This window comes from Poecilia mexicana, unplaced genomic scaffold (genome assembly GCF_051168715.1).
Source record: "Poecilia mexicana isolate PSO_F unplaced genomic scaffold, ASM5116871v1 scaffold_9, whole genome shotgun sequence".
Lineage (NCBI taxonomy): Eukaryota > Metazoa > Chordata > Actinopteri > Cyprinodontiformes > Poeciliidae > Poecilia > Poecilia mexicana.
Genome location: NW_028263378.1, coordinates 27,905,902 through 27,928,962, shown reverse-complemented (window position 1 = coordinate 27,928,962; position 23,061 = coordinate 27,905,902). Strand labels below are relative to the sequence as shown.

Genomic DNA, 23,061 nt, shown 5'->3' with positions numbered 1-23,061 from the left:
GACAATCAAAGAAATCAAAGAGAATGACTAACCTTTAATGCCTGGGGTTTGGGGAGAGCTCCTGATGCAAAGTTCAGTCTTGATCACTGTTTTCTCTGGTGTCTCCCCTGCCTGCTGTGTGAGTTTACTTTTCTTCTTCTCTGAGGCGGCCTTCTTGGCCTCCAGTCGGCGTTGCCGGCAAGATTTAGCAGGCTCGGGCAACTTGCGTACCTCGCGACGGAAAGCTTGAAGTACCTGGATGGCTCCGTTTTGCATCTTGCGGCGCTGGGCCTCTGCACTGCCAAACTCATCTGTCAGTGAGACGGTGTACAGTGGCAGCACATGGAGCTGCTCATCTTCAGGGATTTCCCCCACTTTTCGGTTGTCCTCCTTAGTCAAGGTACAAACCTAACAAAGCACAAAAAGTAAATGTGAGCTAGGCAAAAACTGCTTCTGAAGTTTTTTAAGCACAACATATATTTTGCAAAAGAATTGATCATCCTTAAAATTTTTCGCATTTTGTCATGTTGCCACCATAATTGTAAAGCAGGAGAAAATGTGAATGTGGTTTCTGAAAAGTGATATGGACATTGTATTCGGTCCCTTTAACCATGATACCAATTACAAATTCGTAATTGCCTTTAGAGATCACAGGATTACTACACGAGGTTCACATGTGTATAATGTAAATTCAGAATAAATACAAGTGTCAAGGGTAAAGTTGTGGAGAACTTCAATGAGGGATAAGTTAAACCAAGCTTTGGACCATGAAATGAAAACTGAAAAATCTACCAAGACATAGCCATCCATCTGAACTAACAGGCCAGGCAAGGAGAGCATGAACAAGAAAATTACCCAAAAGACCCTACACTGGCTGTGTAAAAGGTGGGAAAACATTTTGACAGGACCAGTGGTTGTGCACTCTACAAATCTAGATCTTGGCACAAGAAAACCAAAATAAGTCCCATTTGCAATTTGCCGCAGGTCATGTAGAGGACACCGCAAATGTGTAAAAGAAGGTGTTTTAATTAGGCCAAAACTGAACCCTCTGGCTGACACTTCAGCCTAAAACTGTCAGCCAGATTGTTACAGGTTTTTCATTAATCCAAGAAATGTTCTGCAAACAAAGCCCCTTTTCTAACTGCTGGCCAGCGTTTTGCATGTTTCCACTGGTATTTTCAATTCAACTCATATTTATCTAAAGAGGATTTCATATTTATCCAGGGGGTCGATTTCAATGCACATGAATAATATAAATAGTCTCAAAGGTGGAAGCTCAGACAGTAGAATTCATAAAATTCACACATGGTAATAGTAGGCAGTAAAAAGTGTGGTGTGATTTTTGACTGTGTAGTGTGAAGTAATTATCTGGCCTAAGTGCTACTCAATGTTATTCCAGTGGAGAAATTCACCCAAATCTGCCAGGTGTATGAATCACTTTGGGTTTAACTATACAGACAAAATGTTGTGTGTGACAAAAGAACTGTTACTGCACATTGTTCTAAATACAGTGAAACACGGTAACGTCATGCTAGCGGAAAAAAAAAGAAGTCATAAGCAGGGACAAGGAGGTTGGCTGTGAAACAGACGATCCTGGAAGGAAGTTGCAAAACACTTTTACCTTCAAGCAGGACATTGACCCTAAACATGTCGTTGTCCTCACTTACAGTCACTTAAAATCCACTGTCCTGTAGTTTATGAATGTGTCCCTTCTCTGGCATGCCTCACATAATTAACTGAATTACCTTCTCAGCATGTCATCTAGTGAGCCAATCAGTTAATTCAGGTACATTTTAACAGAGATGCATCTAAAAAATTGAGAGCAGGGACTTTTGAGGACTGAAGACAGAAAAGAAATCATATTGATATGTAATAGTTGTTTGCCACGTCATTTTTCTTCCGCTTCACAATGATGCACTACTTTGTATTGGTCATACTAATGTTTGTAATGTGACAACCGTCGTGCCTGTGATTTACACGTTTGTGCTTTTTACAGCTTTAAAATGCACAATAGATTCCAGAGGAATGCTGAGTAGGTTTACCACTGTGCAGCCATTGTGCAGGTTGTGCTGGTCCTTATGAGCATGGGCACAGAAGTCCATGCAAGCTGTAATTCCAGAGAAGGGACGGCCTTCCTTCAAACCCAGCCTGCACTCTGGAGCTCGCTGCTCTGCCGCACACTGAAGTGGAGGGGGAGAAAAAACAACAACTTATAAACTCATTACAGAAAGGGACCATTTAGTTAACCTAAGTTCCTTGCAGTATTGAGTTTGGGTCCTGGTTAGTTATCATTTTAGTTTTAGAAGTTTGACAAAAAATAAATAAAAATCAAACCAAAATAGAATTGGACTAGTACACCACAAGCAAAATACTTGAAGAGAAGGAGTTTGACATAAGTTGGTGATCTGCCCTGTGCAAACACACCTGGTTGCTGTACGCCTGTGGAGCCAGTCGTTTGTACAAAGGAGCCACCTCAGTTGCCAGATTTTGGAAGTTGTCCCTGAGTTTTTCCTCCTGACAAGGAAAATGCATTAAAACATCAGAAACTCCACAGATTTCCAGGTTTGCAACAGCATTGCTTTGAAATTGGTGTTTTTTTGATTTGATATGCACCTCTTCGGGATGATCTCCTTGTAGCCTGAACTTGCGTGGCGTCTTGCTTCGGGCGTACTTACAGCCATTAAAGTACATGCTCCAGGAGCAGCCAAATGAGAAGGAAGCTCCACACTTTTCAGAGTCTTTTCCCTGACAGGCACAGGTACGACTGCAAGGGCGACAGAGACCACAAACTCTCAACTTCACTCATCACTGTTAGGTATCCAGTGAATTATAAACTTATTTTTCACACTTTAAACATATCAGTGGAGAACATCGGGCTGGTGCTGGTCAGTTTTACTGTAGCATTATAAAAATGTTTGCTGTAGAAGTCGTTTGCACAATGAGGTGCCATTATGAAATACGCTGTGCAAACAATGCTTTAGAGAAGTATATTTTCTTTATTTTTTATGGTATAACAGTGAATGTTTCTACGTCAGCTATGTAATGGACGCCTGCCAATAGACTGTAGTCTAGAGCCCAAGTCGATTCAATATCAATAACAAACCTGATATAGATGTCATTTCTGATTCAGATATGTGGCTAAGGCCACTGATCAAGATGTTGTCCTGTATCGCTGAAAGGTTATATATTTGAACTTACATAAACTACAACCTCAAAAAATGAATAAAAACAATTCTTACAGTATTCATAGACATGCCTTTTCAATTTGTCAGATGACTTAAACTCTGCTGCCTTACAAAACCTTCTGAGATGTTATCAGTTAGCTATGCTAATGATACTAGCACCACAAATAAGCCTTTAAAAACAGTCAAAAATGTCACCAGAATGTGTTTTTGAATTTCTTTCACCGATACTGCAATCATAAACTGTATTTTTAAGTTATGCCAAACATTTACAGAAAATATACTTGCTCAATTACTTTTGTTTCTGGGTGTAGCAGCTTTTTACATCATTCTACTAACATATTAAACCCCAGTAGAGTCCAAAAGTTGAAGCTTTTTTGAACTCCCATAATAGTCAGAAGCACACTGAATCAGGCATTTGCAATATTATGAAAATACAGAACTGCAATGTGGTGTTTTCACTTTTACAAGCGTTTTCCTTCGGCCTACTCACTCGTCATTGAGCCCGCAGCGCCGGCTGGTGGGGTTGCCATATTTAGTGAGGGTGTCTGTCACCTCGTGGTAAAGCTTGTCGGCCAGGGATCTTGGGATGCCTTCCCAGGCTAAAATAACAACGATGATGACGGCGTTGGCACAGTGGTGGCCGGCACGCTGACGCACCAGACACAGCAGTTTCTCTTTCTCGCTGCCTCGACGAATCACCTGGCGAGGGATTGAATTCAGCATAACTTTCATTCCATGTTTAATCAAAAATAAAACACACAGCAAACCCTACAAGTTAGTGTTAGTTTTGTAGTTGCTTTGTTTGTCCAGCAGATGTCCAGCACACATAAATTATCTACTGAGGAAAGAGTAGACCACAATTACAAAAAAAGCCTCTACCCTAAATATATACAGTCATTTTACCCAAATATTTACATACACTGTACAAAAACGTCACCTTGTTTTCACACTGTGCAACTTTAAAAACAGATTAAACTTCGCCTACTTCAGATCAGGTAGAAATACTAAAATTGTGTCAATTTGCAAAATGTCAGAATAAACAAGATAAGATTTTAGAGATTTTTTTCAGAGTGGAATGTGCATAACGACAGTCTGTAGAGTCATTCAACATCTTCATGAGGTTTTTTGCTTTTCATCTGTTCACACCAATATATTTTCACCCATTTCCTATGTTTTCTTATTTGTTGTCGTGTGACTGGATATTCCTGTGGTGTCTGTGTTTGAACAGATGTAAGTGGGACCTTCAGGCATTTGGATGTTGTACCTAAAGGATGAACCAGACTTCTGCAGCTCCATAATTCTCTTCTTGAAAACTTCCTGGATTTCTTTAGATTTTTTCCCATCATGTCACACAAAGAAGCATGCAGCATTTAAGATGTCGCCTTAAAATAAATCCACAGATGGACCTCCATTTGGCTTAGTTGTTGTGAGTTAACCAATCAACCTTTTATGAAGCTGCAACTTCATCTACTGGGCTTTTCAGAACAGTTCACTTTATGTGAATTTCACACATAATGTGAATTTCCTCTGCATCCTCCAAAATATCCACAAATACACATTCCTTTCACACAAATCACAAGTTAATTTCCTGTCACAGTTGCTAAGTGGGGCCAAACATTCCTGAACACCTCTGCTTTTTCAAATGTTCACTGGATTATAAGACTATCAGAGCAATATTCAACAGTCTGAGGAAGATTTTGAAAGACTTGAGTGTTTTATGAAACGCCGACGGTTATCCCACAGAGATTGTGTCCTGGCTTCTACTACACAGTGGAGGTGATGCAGTTCTACTTACCCACTTGGCAATAGGACAACCATGGGAGCTCTTCCCCTCTTTGCCTGTGTACACCACCTTCTCAATGCGAATTGCTTCTCCCTTCTCTCCGTATCTGCAAAGAGGAAAAGAAACAGTTTAGCTATAGTTTGCAAATGATAGAACAATGGAAAAGTCTATGTTAGGTTTGGTAGAACTTCATCACCTGCATTTGATTAGGGTTAGCCTAATAGATACCAATGTCTTGAAGTGTCATGTTTTTAAACCACTAACGTTAAGTTATAGTATTTCTTCAGTATGAAATAGTTTTTATTTGAACATAAAGTAACTTTAAAATAACAGTTTGAAACATTTTTAGATGGGTTGGAAAAATAACATGAAATGTGTTGTTTGCCTACAGGAGAACCAACCAGAAGTCTGGCAGGCTAATGCTTTCTTGAAATGATATATGACACAAAAACTATGAGATTCAAAGAAACAGTGAATAGAAAACATGCCTGATGTGATGTCACATGGCACCGCTATAGACGAAGCTGACGTTAGCTTGTTCTGTGTTGCATGGTTACAGTAAATACAGAAACTCATGTTAGCAACTGACATCAACAGGAAAGCTGCAATCCTCTGGTATCATTTAATAAACATACTTTAAATAAATAAATTCAAAATGACAAATGTTTAATTTAGAAGAATCTGTATTCTCTTTTTATTTGCTGTTCTAAACAATGGGTGACTCTCATTGGCTAGCTCAGTCACCACACCAGATCTGATAGGTAGTTCATCATACATAATTGTACATCGAAGCAGTTTACAGAATGATTTCCTTTTAATTTACTTGTATGTATTTTATATTATTTCACTTCAGAAGTTTTTGCTTATCACATTGTATTACAGTCAATGCTTCAATGGGGATTATTGAAGGATGTGATAATGTGAGCAGGTGAATATGTGTTGTTCAGTGTTCAAAAAAGAGTGAATTTTGGGTAATGTGTTTTAGCAACAGAAAAGCTGAATGAATGTCTACAAATGTGATCTAAAGTGTTTTAACTCTGACGACAAATTAGGTAGATTGGCAAAACATATCAACCAAGGACACCTTAAATAACTTAACACAACAAATATCACAGGTTGTTTCTTTAAATTTAACACAAAATCACACTTTTAATGACTAATGCAGCCTCAGAGATACTCATCACCCTTAACTCCCTTATCTCTTAACACTACACAGGAAGCAAAGCTCCCACAGAGCTTCACTGACTCACCACCATGCTTCACTGTAGATTTTCTGTTCTATTTGGGGTATGCTTCACTCCTCCTCCTCCTCCAGACATGCCACTGATCTAAAGTCCCCAAGAATTCCTGTTTTTATTCACAATTCCACTACAAAATCTTAAAACACTCGTTTGGCTCATTCAGACAGCTGTAATCTAATCTGAGCTGATTTTATTTTTGGCTCAGTAACGGGGTAGCTCTTGGGGTGGAGACATGGAGCCCTTCAGTCTTAGAAGGGAAACTGAAAACTCAAGCTGCAAGTCTGTAGTGGTCAGTCAAGAGTTTTTGACAACCCGAGTGGCTTAGAATGTGTACTTAAGTCTCACCTCTGAGACTGATGGCTTCCCGTTTGCTGTCATGTCCACATGGTGTAGTCACAGTTCCTGGAAGTTTAAAACTTGCAGGTACTATGCTTCCAGGTTATTTTAGGCTATCTTTACAGGAGACTGCTGCCTGGAAACTGTTTTTCAGATGTTGATTGGGGAAAAGTTCCACATTTGTCATCTGTTGTTGTCATGCCAGGCCACGAGATGGCACTGTGATTTTAGTATGTCATTGAACGAGACATTAATCTTTTGTTAACAGTGACCCATCTCCAATTCCCATTGATGTAGTGCTCATGTAACGCATATATTGTCATGGGGTGTGGTTGGTGGTGGTGAGAATGAACACAGAGACCCAGATGAAGGTGATGATGATGAAGATGATTTAATAAGAGAGCTCAAACACAGGCGGCACAGCAGAGAGTTAGCGCACAGCTAATACCGGTAGCAACTGAAAAACTGAGGACTGAAAGAGAGAGCTAACCAACACAGGACTTTACAGTACGACTGTGATGGCAGGCAGACAAACAACAAATGACATTCGAGGACAGCAGACGTTAGACCAGGATCTGACAACAGGTGGGACTAAATACACTGGGAGGGTAATCACAGGAACGAGACACAGCTGGGATCAATCAAGACAGCACAGAGACTCAAGGGAAAACAGGACTAGACAGAAAATCTCAAAATAACTACACAGAGAAACACAGATCACAACAGATATTCCTAGTCAGGAAGTGTGTTGAACTGGTCATGTTAAGTAACACACAGCACAATGCTAGCCATGGTTGTTTTTGTTGTTATCTGCCAGTAGAATAAACCCTACAACTGTGCGTTCTGAGCATATGTGCTTTCACACCTGCGGAGTACTTCTCACCTCTGCGGTGAGTGTTACAGGAAAGTTTCACTGGTTTCTAAAAGTACCAGAGTGAGAGACTCCAGTCAGAGGTGTCGTGTAAAAGTGCCGATTGCAACAAAAATGTTACGGTTTAACTGAAGAGTGGCTCCGTGTAGACAGGTTCTCAGGGTCTTTTCTATCATTTTGTTTCCTTATCCACGTTTGTGCGACTCGAAGTTCAGAGAACTGAATGAAACACTACCACGAGCATCACGAATATTAAAGATTTACTGTAGTTTTTCAAAGTAGGATTTTAAAATGAATTTGGATAAAATATTAGCCATATTAGTTTCATTTAGCTATTCAAATGAATAACTGTAAATTTTGTCAATAAACTTAATTTGAAGTGAGAAAATAAAACCCTGATGTTTTTTTCCCATGTCTGGAAAACTGGACAACAGTGGTGTAGAGGCTTACAGCCACCATAACAAGACTGAACTCTGCTACAGTAGCCGGGGTGAAGTGTGTGTTCACAGGACTCTGAGATATTCATACAAAAATGGCAGAGTTAGCCAGAACCCACAGGTTTCTGTACAGCAGCCAGCATGAGGCCTAACACATGGAGACGTGACTGTGCTGATTTCAGTGAGTATAGCCGAGTATTGTTTCCGGGGGGAGGGTGGTGTTCTCCTGTTAGGTGCGAAGGAGGAGGAATGGAGCTCGGAGGTTTGTTCTGGGGTGGGGTCAGTTCATCAGAACCTGTCATATGTCCGTTCACAGCTCATATCAGGTCGTCCCCCACTCCCACGCCACCCCCAGCTGGATACCTGCCATTGTGAAACCCACAGCCCTGAGTAGATTTGGCGTGACAGTGAGGACAAGGGGCTCCTGCTGAATAGGAGTCACCCTGCAGTAGCTGAGAGGGCCTGGGGATTAATGGCCGTTACCACAGGGATGGTCCTGCTTGGTTCAGAGGTGGGTCAAAGGTCAAGGCAGGGACAATGGGGTCTGTGCATCTTGCGTCATTTCTGGAACAACAAAGAGTGGGCTATGGTGTAACCCCCCCCCCTTCCACCTGATCCTGAAAGTTAAAGGCTGAAATGAACCCCTTAACCTTTTGAAAAGTTAAACTGTGTCATCATTTAGATGCAAGACAACAGGCTGTGACCCACCGTGTTCAATAATAATGCTATTCCTAACAACATAGGACAAGGTGAATACAGTGCATGTGACACTAAAGTCATGGTTTGTTTCAAAATGATGTAATAATCGCTTCATTCAGTATCTATCCTTCCTCCCTTCTTGTTCTTATTCTCAGCTGTTCTGCTGCTGTACGCCACACACTTCTTGCTAATGCTGATGATGCTTATATCTCCCGTTCCGCCAACGAGATTCTGGGTCACGGATTCCCCAGGGACAAAACAAGAGGAGGCGGAGGGAAAGAGGAGAGAGAGAGAGAGAGAGAGAGAGACAGAGAGAGAGAGAGAGACAGAGGGAGGCGAAAGCATGTAGGAGGAAGTGGTAGAAAGGGAGAAATGGCACACCTCATCTCCATCAAACTTCGTATGGAGGCTACTGTAGGTCCCGATCCCAGGTGATTGTAGTACGGCCCTTCATCTTTCTCCAGGATATGTTCTTGGAGAGAGAAAGTACAGGATAAGGTTTACACATACAAACACAAATATATGTAATAACACAAGAAATATATTTAAATATAACAAAATATCCCCAAATGACAACAATTAGTTTTCTTACACTACTGTGAACAGCAGAGGGCATTGCACTTTGCTTTATAGATTCTTATCATTTCTTTTCAATATGTTACTTGAAATAATATTTTTGTATGAAAACTTTTTTTTTTTTTTTTTCAAAAAATAGAAAAGTGATATTTCTAAGCTTTAAGGGAATAATGTTCTTCCGCATAGACAGACTAGAGTTGATAAATAGATGGACGGAGGTAAACACAGGGTAATCCTCAAAGAAAATCTGTTAATAAACTTCGACAGACTCTTCCAGCAGGACAGCAACCCTCAACAATCAACCAGAGATAGAATAAAGCAGTTTGATTAAAGCATAACCAATCTGACTGTAATTGAGCTTTTTTTTTCCACAGCTGTAATGACTGAAATAGTTTTGTACCGTCTTTACTGTTCTGCAGCTGGTATGTCTTAAAAAAAATAAAAACTCAATGGCATCATCTTTGAAGCTGAGGCTGAAATAGTGTGCGCATGATTACAACATCTAGTTCATACTAACACACAGGAGGATGTATATATACTCCCCGATGCAAAGATAGTGGTGTGTGAATGTAGGGTGCGGTCTGCTGTTTGATACTTTGTAAAGCAGAAGCTTACACTGTGAGTGTGAATGACATGTCTGTGTTTGATCCTAGATCATCCAGGTGAACTTCTACCTCAGACTGTGCTGGAGCGCTCTGAAACGGTGCTGCATGTGGGAACCACTGCCTTGCTTTCACCAGTGTGCCGAGTGCATAGCAGCTAACTCTATAATTTTGTCCAAATGTAAATTCTTTATCAGATCACTATCTGAGCAATGTGCAGTTCTCAGATATGTGTGAGTGTTTCTGGTTAAAAAGGCTAAGTGAGGTCACATTCTCTTGGCAGTACATGGAGGAAACAAGGCGTGGCTCATGTGAGGGAGTGGAGGAGTCATACCATATTCTTGTGTGAAAATACTAGAGGTGTGTGTGTGTGCTCAAATTATGGTTTTAAAAGCTATAACTATGTCTCTAAAAGCTGTTTAATTCTGGTGTGGTTGCATCCTGCAGCGAGCTGATTAGATACTGGATCAGGAAACTACTGACACGCTTAAACTTTGATTAGTGTCAATAAAATGCTGTAAATTTCTTTATACCTTCCCTGGGAATCCTCTTCTGAATGGCAAAGTTATTCAGATGGTAGCTACGGCTACTGTCCTGATTAAGAGGCTGCATGATTTTAAGAAAACCTCTCAGAATGTGAAATCAGGAGTTGGAATAACTCTATTCAACTGGGAAAATGTATTATTGGAGTGATGAGTGTCAGTGTATGGCATTTTAAATCCAATGGCAAAACGTAGAATCCAAATAGTCTTTTGCAACTGCGATTCTGCTCTAACATTAACATGATGACTGAGAATCAAAATATTGTACAGCAATATTTTAAAAAGCCAGCTGACTTAAACTGACTTTATTGTTACACAAATATTAGTATTAATTCACATTATTCGTTTCCACTGTACAGAAACATAGTCTTGGAAAAACTGTGAGCAGGATGCCAACCAGAGGATAAGACTGAACTGCTCTCTGTTTAACAAAGGTTTGGATCTGCTTGCCTGCCAGCCCCCCCCACAAAAAGCTCCTTCTGCCAACACAGCTATTGTTCCCGCCTGCTGCCTTCAGTGCCTCACTGTCTGGATGATCACAGCTTTAAACCACAGCAACACACACACACACATTCTCTGACAAGTATCCAGGCAGGTGCTGGTGTTAAGGTGGATCACTTATGCAGACCAAGAAGTAAAGGTGGCTACAAAACATATGTATTCGCCGTAGCTTCAGATTACATTTCTAACTTAAATGTATCTCCGCACCTTCATGTCCCCCTGCGATACTTTAAAGGTTTCTGTCCATAGACAGAAACCTGTCAAAATCTGTGCACACACTTACCCACACAGGTACAGGTTGGGAACTCTAACTGCGGGTCTTTGATCGGAGTATCCAGCAGGTTCTTGGTAGGGGTGTCTAGGTAGCGCAAGGGGGAGTCGAGAAAGCCTTTTAGAGATGGTGAGGAATTTAGGCCATCCTTTACTGGTGTGCCCTCCTCAGAGTAGCATGTGGTGGATAGTACCGCTAATTCTCCTGAAGCTTCAATTTTAATTCGCTTAGGCAGTGGAGAGTCTTGCATGCCCAGTGCTTCCTCTAACATTCTTTGCTGCAGCTGCTGCTTGTCCAAAATAGTCTCCTGGTTCTGAGAAACATTGACAGGCCTTGTATGTTGACGGCCCTCATCGGAAGGCTGACTAACTGTTAATTCACTTTGGGTATCTGAGTCACTCTTGCTAACTTCCATTTTCTGATCATCTGATTGAGGTGTGGTGTTGGCTTGAGGAGTAGGGACTGAGGAGACAGACTGGGTGGTGTTAGATGATGCAAGACTGAGGTCTTGAGGACTGATCAAGGATTGATTTGCTAGTGTAGGGGCCGGAGTGGTCTCCTCCTTGCGCGGACTTGTGGACGTGTCTGGGGCTAAGTTTCCAAATTCAGCCTCGAACTGGCGGATCAGCTCTTCGTACTTTGGATCTATGTTAATGAGTTTCTGCAACGGCGAGGTGTTGGATGGAGCTGTGGAGGTCACAGGTGTGGCATTGCTGGTGTTGGTGGAGGTTAAACTGATGCCTGCTTCTTCTGATTTTGAGATGGCTGAAAGAACCACAGATGTGGACGAGGGGTCCGTGACAGCTGGAACGTTTCCCGTTGTAACATTGGAAGAAGGAGTTGGAGAGGTGTTGGAAATGCATACCTGAGATTGTTCTGGGGCAGGGAGACCTGCTGCAGAAGCCTGAGCGGAGTTACTGAGGAGGGCCAAAGGGTTGAGAGAGCATATTTGGGAATTGGTCAGGGATGGGGATGTGTCCATCATGTGAACTGGTGGTTTTTGTATAGCGATTTGAGCCTGAGGGAGGAAGGTTGGCATGGAGGCTTTCTGCTTGTTCTTCTTGATGATTATCTGTTTGGGCTTGGGAAGAGCAGGACCTATAGCCATTCCACCCACTGATTTCATAACAGGAGACCCTTGGGTGTTTTTCCTTCTCTTGGGTTCCTGTTTGATTGGCAAAATTGACAAACCTTCAGCATCCATCTGGGGCCACCATTTTTTCAAGTCTTGACAAGTCATAGGTGCACGTGGGCTTGGTACTCCAAAGCCAGGTGGGTGGGTAGAGAACAGGTTCCTCCTGTGATGGAGGTGATGTTGCAGAGCTGCCTGAGTGGAGTGACGTATGGCTGCTTGGCCAGGAGACATAGGATTTCCAGGGTAATGCTGACCCTGCTGTTGACCATTAGACATTTCATAACGTCCAGTTGAGGAAGTGTGATGATAATGCTCACCAGAGTCTGGCTCTTGTTTTATTCTGCCCTGGACCTGAATGCCACCATTCTGATTCAAGCTAAGCTGCTGTGTGAGTGGAAGCTTAAAAGAAGCATTTTTCAACTTGGTGTCACCGAGCAGCTGTTTAAGCTCTGACATGGGGTCTGAGCTATTTGGAGGCCCAGTTGCAAAGTGAGGATGGGGCTCAGGCTTTCTGAACATCCATGGATTCCTCTGTTCTGGATCTCTGTCAGAGCCCTGCCGCCACTGCTGTGGATTAGGACTGAAACCTGGAACTTTTCCCTGACCTGGAAATGGAGAGATAGAGGATGGGAGAGGAGAAGCACGGGCTGGCTGGCCCTGGGACTGGGGTCTATGGTGTTCGTAAGACGCTGCACCCTGCTGGTTGGTATGCAGCCCTGGAGGGACAGACTGGGACCGTGATGATGAGTTGTCGTTAAGAGAGGAAGGGATCAAACTAGGTGTGTTTTGGTGGTTATGAAAGTTGTTTCGGAAACCCTGACCTGGAGCAGTGACTGTTTGAGGGCTGGATAACTGTGTGAGTGCATCTATCGCAAGGGCAGTCTGAAGACTGATGTTTTTCTCCTTGGCTATGGAGAGCACCTGGGGGGAGCAAGGAATAGGGGGTTTGGAGGAGGGCACTTGGTCTTGGTGAGAGTACTGATTAACTTCCTGCTGCTGTTGCAAACACGAAGTGGGCATATGGTGGGCACCATTCACTTGTTGGTACATCTGATGTTGATGTGGCAAATGGGGTTGCTCCAAATGTGGGGCCTCATCACCCATTTTGTGAGATCCTTGATCCCTCCTAGTTGCTAATTTAATTTTCTTTTCCAACCACTCCAGGTAGTCTGGACAACCATGCCCATCACAGTTGCAATTAGGGGGCTTGTGCCCATGTTTAGCTTGGCTCAGTGCTGTCTGTAAGATGTCAAGGTCTTCCAAAGGTTCGCAGCTTGTTTCAGGAGCACCTGCAGAGACTCTGGAATGAGCACCATCAGCACATGTCTCTTGGGTGAACTTCTCATATAACTTGGCTGTATTAGGCTGCAGGACAAGGCAAGATGAAGAGGAAGAAGGAGGCAAAGAGCTAGCCGTAGCAGAAAAAGCTACCAGATTCTGGGCATCTTCTATATCTGCATAGTGGACTCCCTCACCAGGGGTTGTACCACTACTGCTGCTCCAGCATGATTGCTGCTGGTGGGTCTCATTGACCTTGCTATGTCCTGGCACCCAGCTTTGCCTTTCAGGCACACCTCCTCCCCTCTGGTCATCTGTTTCCATAGATGCCTCATCATTGTTGTGGTACGGGTTCACCCCATTGGCCAAATCCAGGCTCAACGCGCCTTCCTGGAGGCGGTCATGTGAACCAATTTCCATCTGGCCTCCGTTTGTGAGGCCATCCACTGTAGTGACTTTGTGAACAGTCTGAAAGACAAAAATGCAGAGTGGTAAGTAAAGCTCTACAACGCAAAGCAACATTGTACACTCACAAAACAAGTGGTGCAAATAAGAAGTAATGAGCTGATTATGTTCAGTTGTTTATATCACAAATATGGATATGAAATTTTTTTTAACATCTTGTACATTGTACATCAGCTATAGAGAGACAACCAAATAAAAGAGTAATTCCATTTTTTCAGGATCAATCCAAGGTTTCATTGGAGCTTTTCCCTGACTTGATCTTACATATTTAATACTTTCAGTATTACAGAGTACTTCATGATCAGATCAGTGAAGACTATAAAATATGAGCCAAATTATCCAACATAGAGTGGTTTTACATCAGGCACAAGACGAGTCCACACTCTGACATGTAGCACAACAGTTTCACAGTCGGACAATGTGCTTTAGATCGGTTGGGTTATGCAAAGCAGGCAGCTGGAGCGCCTAACCTCTGCTGATTGTGGCAGAGGTTAGGCGCTAGATACACAATGAGAAACGGTGAGGACTGAAAAGTAGACGGACACTACCTGCCTCATTTTTTATTTATAGGAAAAATATTTTAAGCCAAAATTTATTTGTGCTCCTGGCAGATTAAGAACTAAAAATATTTGTACTCAATCAATAGATCTGTTTCAGCAAGGAAATGAGATGAGCATCTGCAACAATGTAAAAGAAGTATTCATTTTTGAAAACCTATTTATACCCGTCTTAAGAATCAATAGGAAACTTTTACTTACTCTCACTCTCACAGCTATCAAACTAGGACTGGACTTTATTAGAAAAATATGTCATTGGAATAACTATACCAGTTATGATCAAAGCTCATGTGTATGGATCTGGTCATGTATGGTCATTAAAGCCAGTTAAACTATAGTCAACTGTCACTCACTGCATGGTTATGCATTGAGTGAATGCACGACACATAAATTACAACGTCTGACTAAATATTGCATCCAGTGAGTCTTTGGTGATTGCATTTCAAAAATACTGTGCAGCTCTAAATCAAACTATTCTCCACTGATATTTTTGATGTTTTATCCTGGGTTACACCGATTTCAGTTTTCTGGCTGATCATTGATCACCAACCTGCTGATTTCAATTTTAGCTAATCCCAATTTTTTAGTTTCTAGTCTCCCCTATAGTGAAAAAGTCACAAAGTTAACAGGAGGTAGATGATCAGTTTTTCCTGTATCTGCCGATCACCAATCTCCCAAAATTAAGAAAATTGAGGAAAATGTATTGGCACTTAGCTCCCTCCACTGATTCTCTATCAGTTTGGATTCTCTCTGCTTTCCTCCTAAACAGTGATACTACCTTTAGTAAGAATAAACATGTTGTTAAAATAAAAAGATTGTTTTGAACTTAAACCTAGCAGGGTATCAATGATGTTAGCCTATCAACAATAATACATAGAACAAAAATAAACAATACAATTTTCTTTGCATAGTTTTTGAGCTTTTAATATAAACATCATCACATTAGTTACAAAGCAGCAGTGATGGCAGTCCAACACACTTTTCAATCTGAGACGACAGGTTGTCTGTAAAAGAGATGAACATTTTGTCCAAGCACAGCCTTGTGTTGAAATATTACTGTTACTCAGTCATGACAGTCACATTAAGGGATTATCCATTCGTTGAACAATTATCCATTCACTTGATTATCTCTGTTAATAAATATGTTACCTCAACTTACAAATTAACAGCGATAAAAAAAAAACAGAATTTCAGGTGTTACCAACCTACTGGATGTAATGATGACAAGAAATGTAAGAAGTTCACTTTAAAAAAAAAAAGCCCTGAGAAAAAATATTAGGAGAATCAGATAAAGTGAAAATGGTGAAGTACATGTTGTTGCATCACTTGACCTAGAAGGCCTCCTCTTCATCAGTCAAACTTGACTGAGCCTGATTGTTTTAGGAATAGCCTCCTTTAACAGCAGAGGGAATTCAAAGGGTTAACCCCTGCAGCACCACAGCACACCCAAACATTTATAAGGATAAATAGTTGAGAGTTTTGCTCATGTAGCGCTCATTTTTCACTACTGTAGTGATTGTCCAGGAAAAGATCTGCTCTGTGCATAAGTACTAAGAGAAATAGATGTGGAAAATCATTTCCTTTTTTCACGCAACAGGTCCAGAGCCTTTTTACAGCTCAGGCAGGTTCAGCTGGTCTTTCCAGGTGTGAGACTCATCATGAGCTGACAGTACAGCCACATATCTAACTTCCCCTGCATTTGAAAACCAGTAAGTCGCCATGTTGGTAGCTCCAAATTTCAAAGTATTTCATTTGTATCTGTTTCCTGCAGTGTTCAGCCCAGTCTCACTTATTTTACATTATTATCTACAAGTCGAGAGAGCCAGCAAACAAATATAATTCAAGGCTAGATTCAGAAATCATTGACAGAGTCCATGTTGTGTCTAAACAGTGTTTTCCAACATGCTCAGTGGCCCTTGTGAAAAGGAAACACTGGCAGAGTTACTAGTTACTTTAGCACTAACACAGAAGGGACAGATGGGAGTGTTAGTCAATGTTTTGGAAAATCTTATCAACTTTTAGGCTTAACAGCTCTGGTGTCAGACCAGCTGGAAACTTAAACCTACGATGAATTAATGTACTGCCAGGTCATGCAAGCAAACACTCTATGGTGTGGAAGTTGGTACTGTGAGAAGAACACTCAACGTTAGCTACTTTACGTTTTACTGGGTTGTTTAAAAGAAATGTGTATCTTCTCCAGAGGCATGTGGACAGTTCCTTCAGGTTGAAGAGAGCTAGACTTTGGCAGACACCAGCCATTTTACCCCCAAGCCACCTTGTTCTGTCATAGTTGTGTACAGAGATCAGATTTTAGCTTTATCAGCTTATAAAGACCTGCTGTTGTCACAGTAAGTTGATTTCTCCATCCGACTTGTTGGGCAACATACTTCTCAACATACTTCGGAAAATTCTTGTTCTGTACCGCATTTCATTAGAGAAGGAGTCTTAGTGGAAACTCAATAAATCAGATTTGATTGTCTAAGTATGTGATTATTTTTAATAAGATCAATATGTTTTGACTGATGTTGACAGTTTCCCTGTTAAACACATTTCTTTTGTGGTAAATATACATTATAAAATTCCAAAAGTCCAAATCATTAACTCTATTTCCATCTAATTGTCACAAGACATTTGAGCAATCAGTCATGTGAGATAAATATTTGCTACATCAGAACTTAACTTTTTTTTTTTTTTTTTTGGAAAAGCTAAAAAAAAAAACTCAAGCAAGTGTAAAAATCCATTTTTCAAAATGGAGGAAGTTATTTTGACCTTTTCTAATGAGAAACCTCAAAATATGCATTGTCCACAAAAAACTGATGGAAACGTGTCTTTGTTTTCAATTGCTATTGCCATGTTTTACAGTGACTTCTGTCTCACACAGTGAGATGTTTCTCCTAACACAAATAAACAAGAATGTTAGAAATAATATTGTTTTATTGACCACAAGTCTTTGATCAGTACACATATATCATCACTCATAAAATACACTAGAAACTGCCAAGATACCCTAGACAATCGTTCACTGTGTATTTTATCAAAAGCAAGGAAAGATTTTGCTTGTTCAAAGTTCTTTGCCAAAAAACATGTCGTAAATCAAAAACTAGACTCCTACTTCTCACTGAAGGTCTTACACTCAATACCAATGTGAAGTGATATGGAGCAAAGTGAATCCACTCGCATCCTTCCACATCCTGTATGAAGGTAGAAGAGAGTCTAACATTCAGCTTCCCCATCATTTGAATATTATTGAAATGAGTCTTTGAAGTGGGTAATTACTGGGCAGGCGGTGTGCTTGTGTCTTTTGAATCCACCTTCTGTGAGGGGGGTTCCTGGGTCGGTGGAGGGGTGGCGTCAAACAGCCGGCATGTAATACGTGAGAGGCCCCATGTCTGTACTATCAGCGGCATCAGATGGGAGGGCGGGGGGAGGTAGTGTGCGGCAGTTATGAGAACTGCAGTGTGTTGAAACAGGCTGACTGCAACACTGCACCGTCTAACATCCCACAACCATGCACTGTCAGTCACACTGACACTCTCCTTTCCTGTTTTTCTCAGTTACACACACAAACCTGTGGGGGGTTTACTTCTCTTAAGTTGGAAGCTTAGAATGAGTGTGATTTAGAGAAAAGGATACACCTCACCAAATGTTATCCAATGCATGCTGAATTCTCATAGTCTGAGCTTTAATTGTGTTTGAAGGGACTTTTAATTGAAAAGTGCTGACATCTGCTCTAGTTTTCGCCTATGGTGCTTCTTAACAGACTGAACAGACCACGTGAAAAATATTTATACCATGACAGAGCTGAGAGCCTCCGTCCTTTCCTAAATGCCTCCCTTTATTTTACTTGCAAACACACACAAACCATTGTGCCGACTTGACCCATGGCACAAAGTACCACGCACGTATATATTTCCATCCAACTGGATCAAATCTAGTCAAACCTGGTACACCAGACAGACTGGGTTGCCAGGTTTGTTTGGGAAAGAAACAAGTGCAGTTTAACTGACTCTTCATAAAAAAAATGGAGGGAGGAGACAAAGCACTGGAGAATACTAGTTGTGGCACTGAGGGGGTTAAGTTCAGCTTCTGAGCAGACAGCTGAACCTAAATCCCACATACACAACGCCACCCCATCCTCCCTCCCCCTGCCTTCCCCCCACCCCTTCCTCGGCTGGCGTGACGAGCAGGAACATGAAGCAGAGACCCTGACAAAATTAAGCCGGCTGCAAGCCTCGAAGATCCACAACGCATACTTACGCCGTCCGAGGTGTCCAGACAGGGCTGCCGGGAAAAAAGAAGAGACCAGAGGAGGAGACGGAGAGGGGCATGAGACTTGCTTGCCGGTACGATGATCCACAAGCAATCTGTCCTTGCAGGGTTGTATTCCCTTTTTTTTTGTTGTTGTTTTATTCCTTGTCGTCTGTGCGGCACACAGACACGGCGAGCACCAAAACACGCATACACGCAGTCACGCGCGCGCACGCAGCCAGCAACACACGCAACCCACACCTCCCCCCGGCACGGCACACACGTTACTCATTCTCTTGGCTCGTCTTAAAGCCAAAGCTTTCTGTTCTGTCCTTTTTCCTTTCTCATTATCTATGTCTGCTCCTCCCTTCCCTTTTTCAATATCCTCTTTCTCTCACTTGACTACACATGCAGTCGGCTTCTCTTCGCAGCCCCCACCTTCCCCTCTCTTTGCTTCCCTCCCTTCGTACCTCCCTCCCTCTTGTGCAGCCTCCCCCTCCATCTCCTCTCCTCTCTCTCTCGTCAGTGTGTGCTTAGTGAGAGGCCATTATCTGAGCCGCGGCAGGCACGTACGTACAATGCAATGGAGGAGTGTGCAGTGAGCAGAAACACAGAGAGCAGTGGGGGATAGTCGCTGGTAGCAGCAGCCTAGGAAACAGCTTGGTGCAGAGGAGCGCTTACCAATGAGAACACCTCTCTCTGACTATATCCACGCCCTTCAGCGCTGCTTCCTCTGCTGCATTCGATGGCGTTACATTGCAGGCTGTGTCTATCTATCTGCTAAAGCTCCAAAAAATGACCATTTTGGTTTTGTCCGAGCACCTCTTCTTTCGATGGCGGAGGTGGCCGCTGAGCGAACAGATGATCTCAATTAAGAGGCAAAAGGGAAAAGAAGCAAAGAAAAGCAACACTATTTTCTATACGCGCTGCAAACATCATCCGCTCTTCCTCACTGATTTTTTCCATCCCTTGTCGGAGCGTCTAGTTTCAACAAAACTAGAAGGTGCCGCTAACGTCTTGATCATTCGGCGATCATATCAAATCCCCCTTTCTCGCAAACTCTTCAGTCTCCCACTTGTGGCTTTAAGCAAATCCTACTAATTGACGATACCTGCACAAGAGGGCTGGTAGATAAAGGGCAGGTTGTCTTGCTGGCCCATCCGCAACAATCCAAAGGATGCATGGGTTTCCTGAAGCATATGATGTTAAGACCAAGCATCAAAACTCAATGAGGTCAGCTAGTCCATCTATGCTGGTGGCGGAAAATAGAAACCCGATGAGAATCGTACAATCAGGTAAAAGAGCGAATCCACTGGGCAACGGAGAAGAAACCTTCAAAAACACTCTGACAACAGCGAGTCGGGGAGAAGGATGATTCTGGAGGAAGACAGGGAGGGAAGTCTGTAGAGACAAACTGGTCAGATATAATTTTGACTTTCCCTAACTAGAAAGAAGAGCTTTGCAGAAATAGGACATATAGACAGGATCGTCAGCTTGCAGCCAAACGAAGATAGCTGTCTCCACTAATCAACCCACTGCATTCGCATATAGAGACAACCCAAAGCTTCTGTCTTCACCGGTCTTCCAGCCTACAATAACACACCTCATATCGCTCTGCCTTAGCTTCACTGCCATTATCATTAACAGCCTCGTCGTGATAGCAGACTGTTTCCTCTCGCTCGCTTGCTGGCTGACAGGCCTTGTCGTCCTCTCCTCTCTCCAACACTGCCGGAGTTTAGAGAACCGATTTAACCAGGTAGACGAGGTGGAGGAAAGAGAAGGGACATAGCTGTCTCCCCATGCAGATCGCTCAGAACCCCTGCTTGGTGTTTCTCTTACATTACTCAGCGTGTCAGCCAGCCACACTCTGCTATGACTGGATTAACTTCAGTTGTCTGTCCCTGCTTCACTTATTCTGCTTTTCCCCAGCTCTCTTGGTCTCCCCAAATTTCTCATTTTCTCGTGCTTTTTCAACAGCCTCCGACTGCCTTTCTCGCTCAGTTCTTCTGTTCAGTTTCCTGAGTCTGCTCTCCTCCTGGTGCAGCTCACTGCATTACAGCTCCGACATTTTCTGAGGCACCCGATCTAGACCGAACGCCGCCTGCCTCCGTTGTTGCCTCACATATTCGTATAAAACGCACACAGATGAGCACCAAACCAAAAGAGAAACACGGCGCAACCGAAACTGTCAAAGACAAGGGGAGAGGAGAAGTAGAGCGCTGGGTCATGTGATGGCTATTCACCAATCAGCAAGAGGGAGAGCAGAGAGTAAGAGAGGTAGGAAACACAGACAGTGATGACGCAACCACCTCATCATCGATGTTTCCCACCAGGATGTTGCCTCCACCACTGGGTGGGCAACAGTAATATTGGCTCAACTAACCCTTTCCGTGCTATCAACAAGCCCACACACCAACCGACACTTGAGTACACCCAACCGGTTCGTGCTCACTCGCTTCGCTCGCTCACTCCCTCAGCTGCAGTGACACAGCGTTTCTAGCTCAAGGCTCAACCTCACGCTCTCCGCCCACATCGTGCTGCACACACTGAAAACAACAAGTCCATTTTTCAGTCTGGGAATGCTTGCGTTCTTATCTCCCGTTTTGTTATTTTACAGTTTAATTGGGATGGGGGAAAAAAAGGACTTCAGCTGAGATCAAAAGCAAATAAGAAAGCCATTAAAAGAGAACTTCACGTGGTCGAGTAACACTAGAGGACTTTCAACAGCATGAACCCCAGAAAACCCGTCTCTGCCAATGCCTGGTGACAAAAATGCAGACCAAAATATTAACATAAAGGGTGATGTCTCAAAGATAGGAATGTGTTTTCTACTAGCCCACAGAAAATCATGAAAGACTCACACAATAAACAAAAAGATTGTTCTCCTTCAGCTGTCCAGCACCGCTGGACACTGGAGTTGTGTACCAGCATCTGTGTATCAGGATATGACTTCACCTGATGTAGGTGGTTGTTGTGAACTACAGATATATAATTGCTCTACCCTTTACTGCCTGTTGCATTTGTACTTGAAACTCACTTTGAAGTGCTGACACTCTGCTGTGCTGACAGGAAAAAGTGATCAGACCACAAGTTTTCTTAACTGACCTTGATAGTAAGGCTGCATATTACATTATCATTGACAAATATATCATCTTTGTAGTACCGTTTGTCTTTCTGCCATCCACCTATTTAATGATAATTAATAAAATGTTACAAAATAAACAATGAATAAATGAAGCACATTAACAGATAATGTGAAATATCGTGATACTTTGTTCACATATGACGAGGACATATGTTCAATTTAATCCTTTTGACCGCGATGAATATAAAACAGAAAATGTTTAAAGATTATGTGGATCCTGAGAATAACTGCACCTATTTCCATGATGACTGTAAATTAGATAAATAAATAAATAAATAAATGAAATTAGTCCCATTTATCATTGGGACTAGTCGAATCTTATCAGATGTTCTCAAAAATCCACTTTAACTGTTGCGGCCTTCATACCAATTTAACAAATGTAAAGAAGTACTTCCATCATTTCGATACAACATTTAGTGTCCCAGGAATGTCAGGAGTTTTAATTAAAAATGACCAAATAGATCATTTTGCAACAGATGGATATGAAATATATAAACAAAACAGAAAAACAAAAAATGGAGGAGGTGGGGCATCATGTGTAGATAGAAAAATACACAGGAAACAGGGAGATAGCACGACAATAACAACAGATGACATAATGGCTAATTAAATTAAAAATGGAAAAAGGAAATAAAAATACTGAGTAGTTGCATTTATAGATCTTCTGGATTGATTGTTGAAATATTAACAGAATATGTTTATAAGTCATACAAAAAATGATTCTTATCTGTTGATTTTAATATAAATCTGTTAAACACAAAGAAAACTTCAAAAATTGAAGGTGAATTAGAAGTTCTTATGAATTTTAGTTGGCGTGTTAATAAATTAGCTTAAAGTGTAAAGATTGCAGCATTTCATTTCTTACCATTAAAGTTTGATTGTTATGGTTTTAGATACTCTAAAAATATTGAAAATGAAATTCCTTCAAAGAATCAAAAAATAATTTTTTTTAATGCTACTGGCATTTATTTGCTTTTCAAGCTGACTATTAACTTGATGTAACTACAACTGGACTGAATGAAAGGAACCAGATAGTAAATGAATGCAACATTAAAGACTTGGACAAAATCAAAGTGTTTCTCCTAAAGGGCCTAAAGAGTCTGAACATTTTGGGTTCTTATCAGAACGTGGTTTTAGTGACAGATTGACAGACAACATAGAAATGATTTAAAGGGAGTGTGTGAACACACTGATGAGTAAAACCATTAGC

General features: G+C 41.8%; 1 protein-coding gene across 4 annotated transcripts in view; it reads right to left on the bottom strand.

Moving 5' to 3' along the window:
- Positions 1 to 23,061, bottom strand: part of tet3 (tet methylcytosine dioxygenase 3) — a 50,728-nt gene that overhangs the window by 6,515 nt on the left and 21,152 nt on the right. For 3 of the 4 annotated variants that reach the window (XM_088009085.1, XM_014971426.2, XM_014971428.2), the window contains 8 exons: positions 11,036 to 13,904; positions 8,913 to 9,003; positions 4,960 to 5,053; positions 3,655 to 3,863; positions 2,593 to 2,743; positions 2,404 to 2,493; positions 2,022 to 2,159; positions 33 to 387 (listed from right to left, as the gene is read on the bottom strand). In XM_088009085.1, coding sequence (XP_087865211.1) covers positions 33 to 387; positions 2,022 to 2,159; positions 2,404 to 2,493; positions 2,593 to 2,743; positions 3,655 to 3,863; positions 4,960 to 5,053; positions 8,913 to 9,003; positions 11,036 to 13,904 — 3,997 coding nt within the window. Of the gene's footprint in view, positions 1 to 32; positions 388 to 2,021; positions 2,160 to 2,403; positions 2,494 to 2,592; positions 2,744 to 3,654; positions 3,864 to 4,959; positions 5,054 to 8,912; positions 9,004 to 11,035; positions 13,905 to 18,715; positions 18,850 to 23,061 lie in introns of those variants that run through there. The other variant, XM_014971429.2, reaches the window with a different exon arrangement.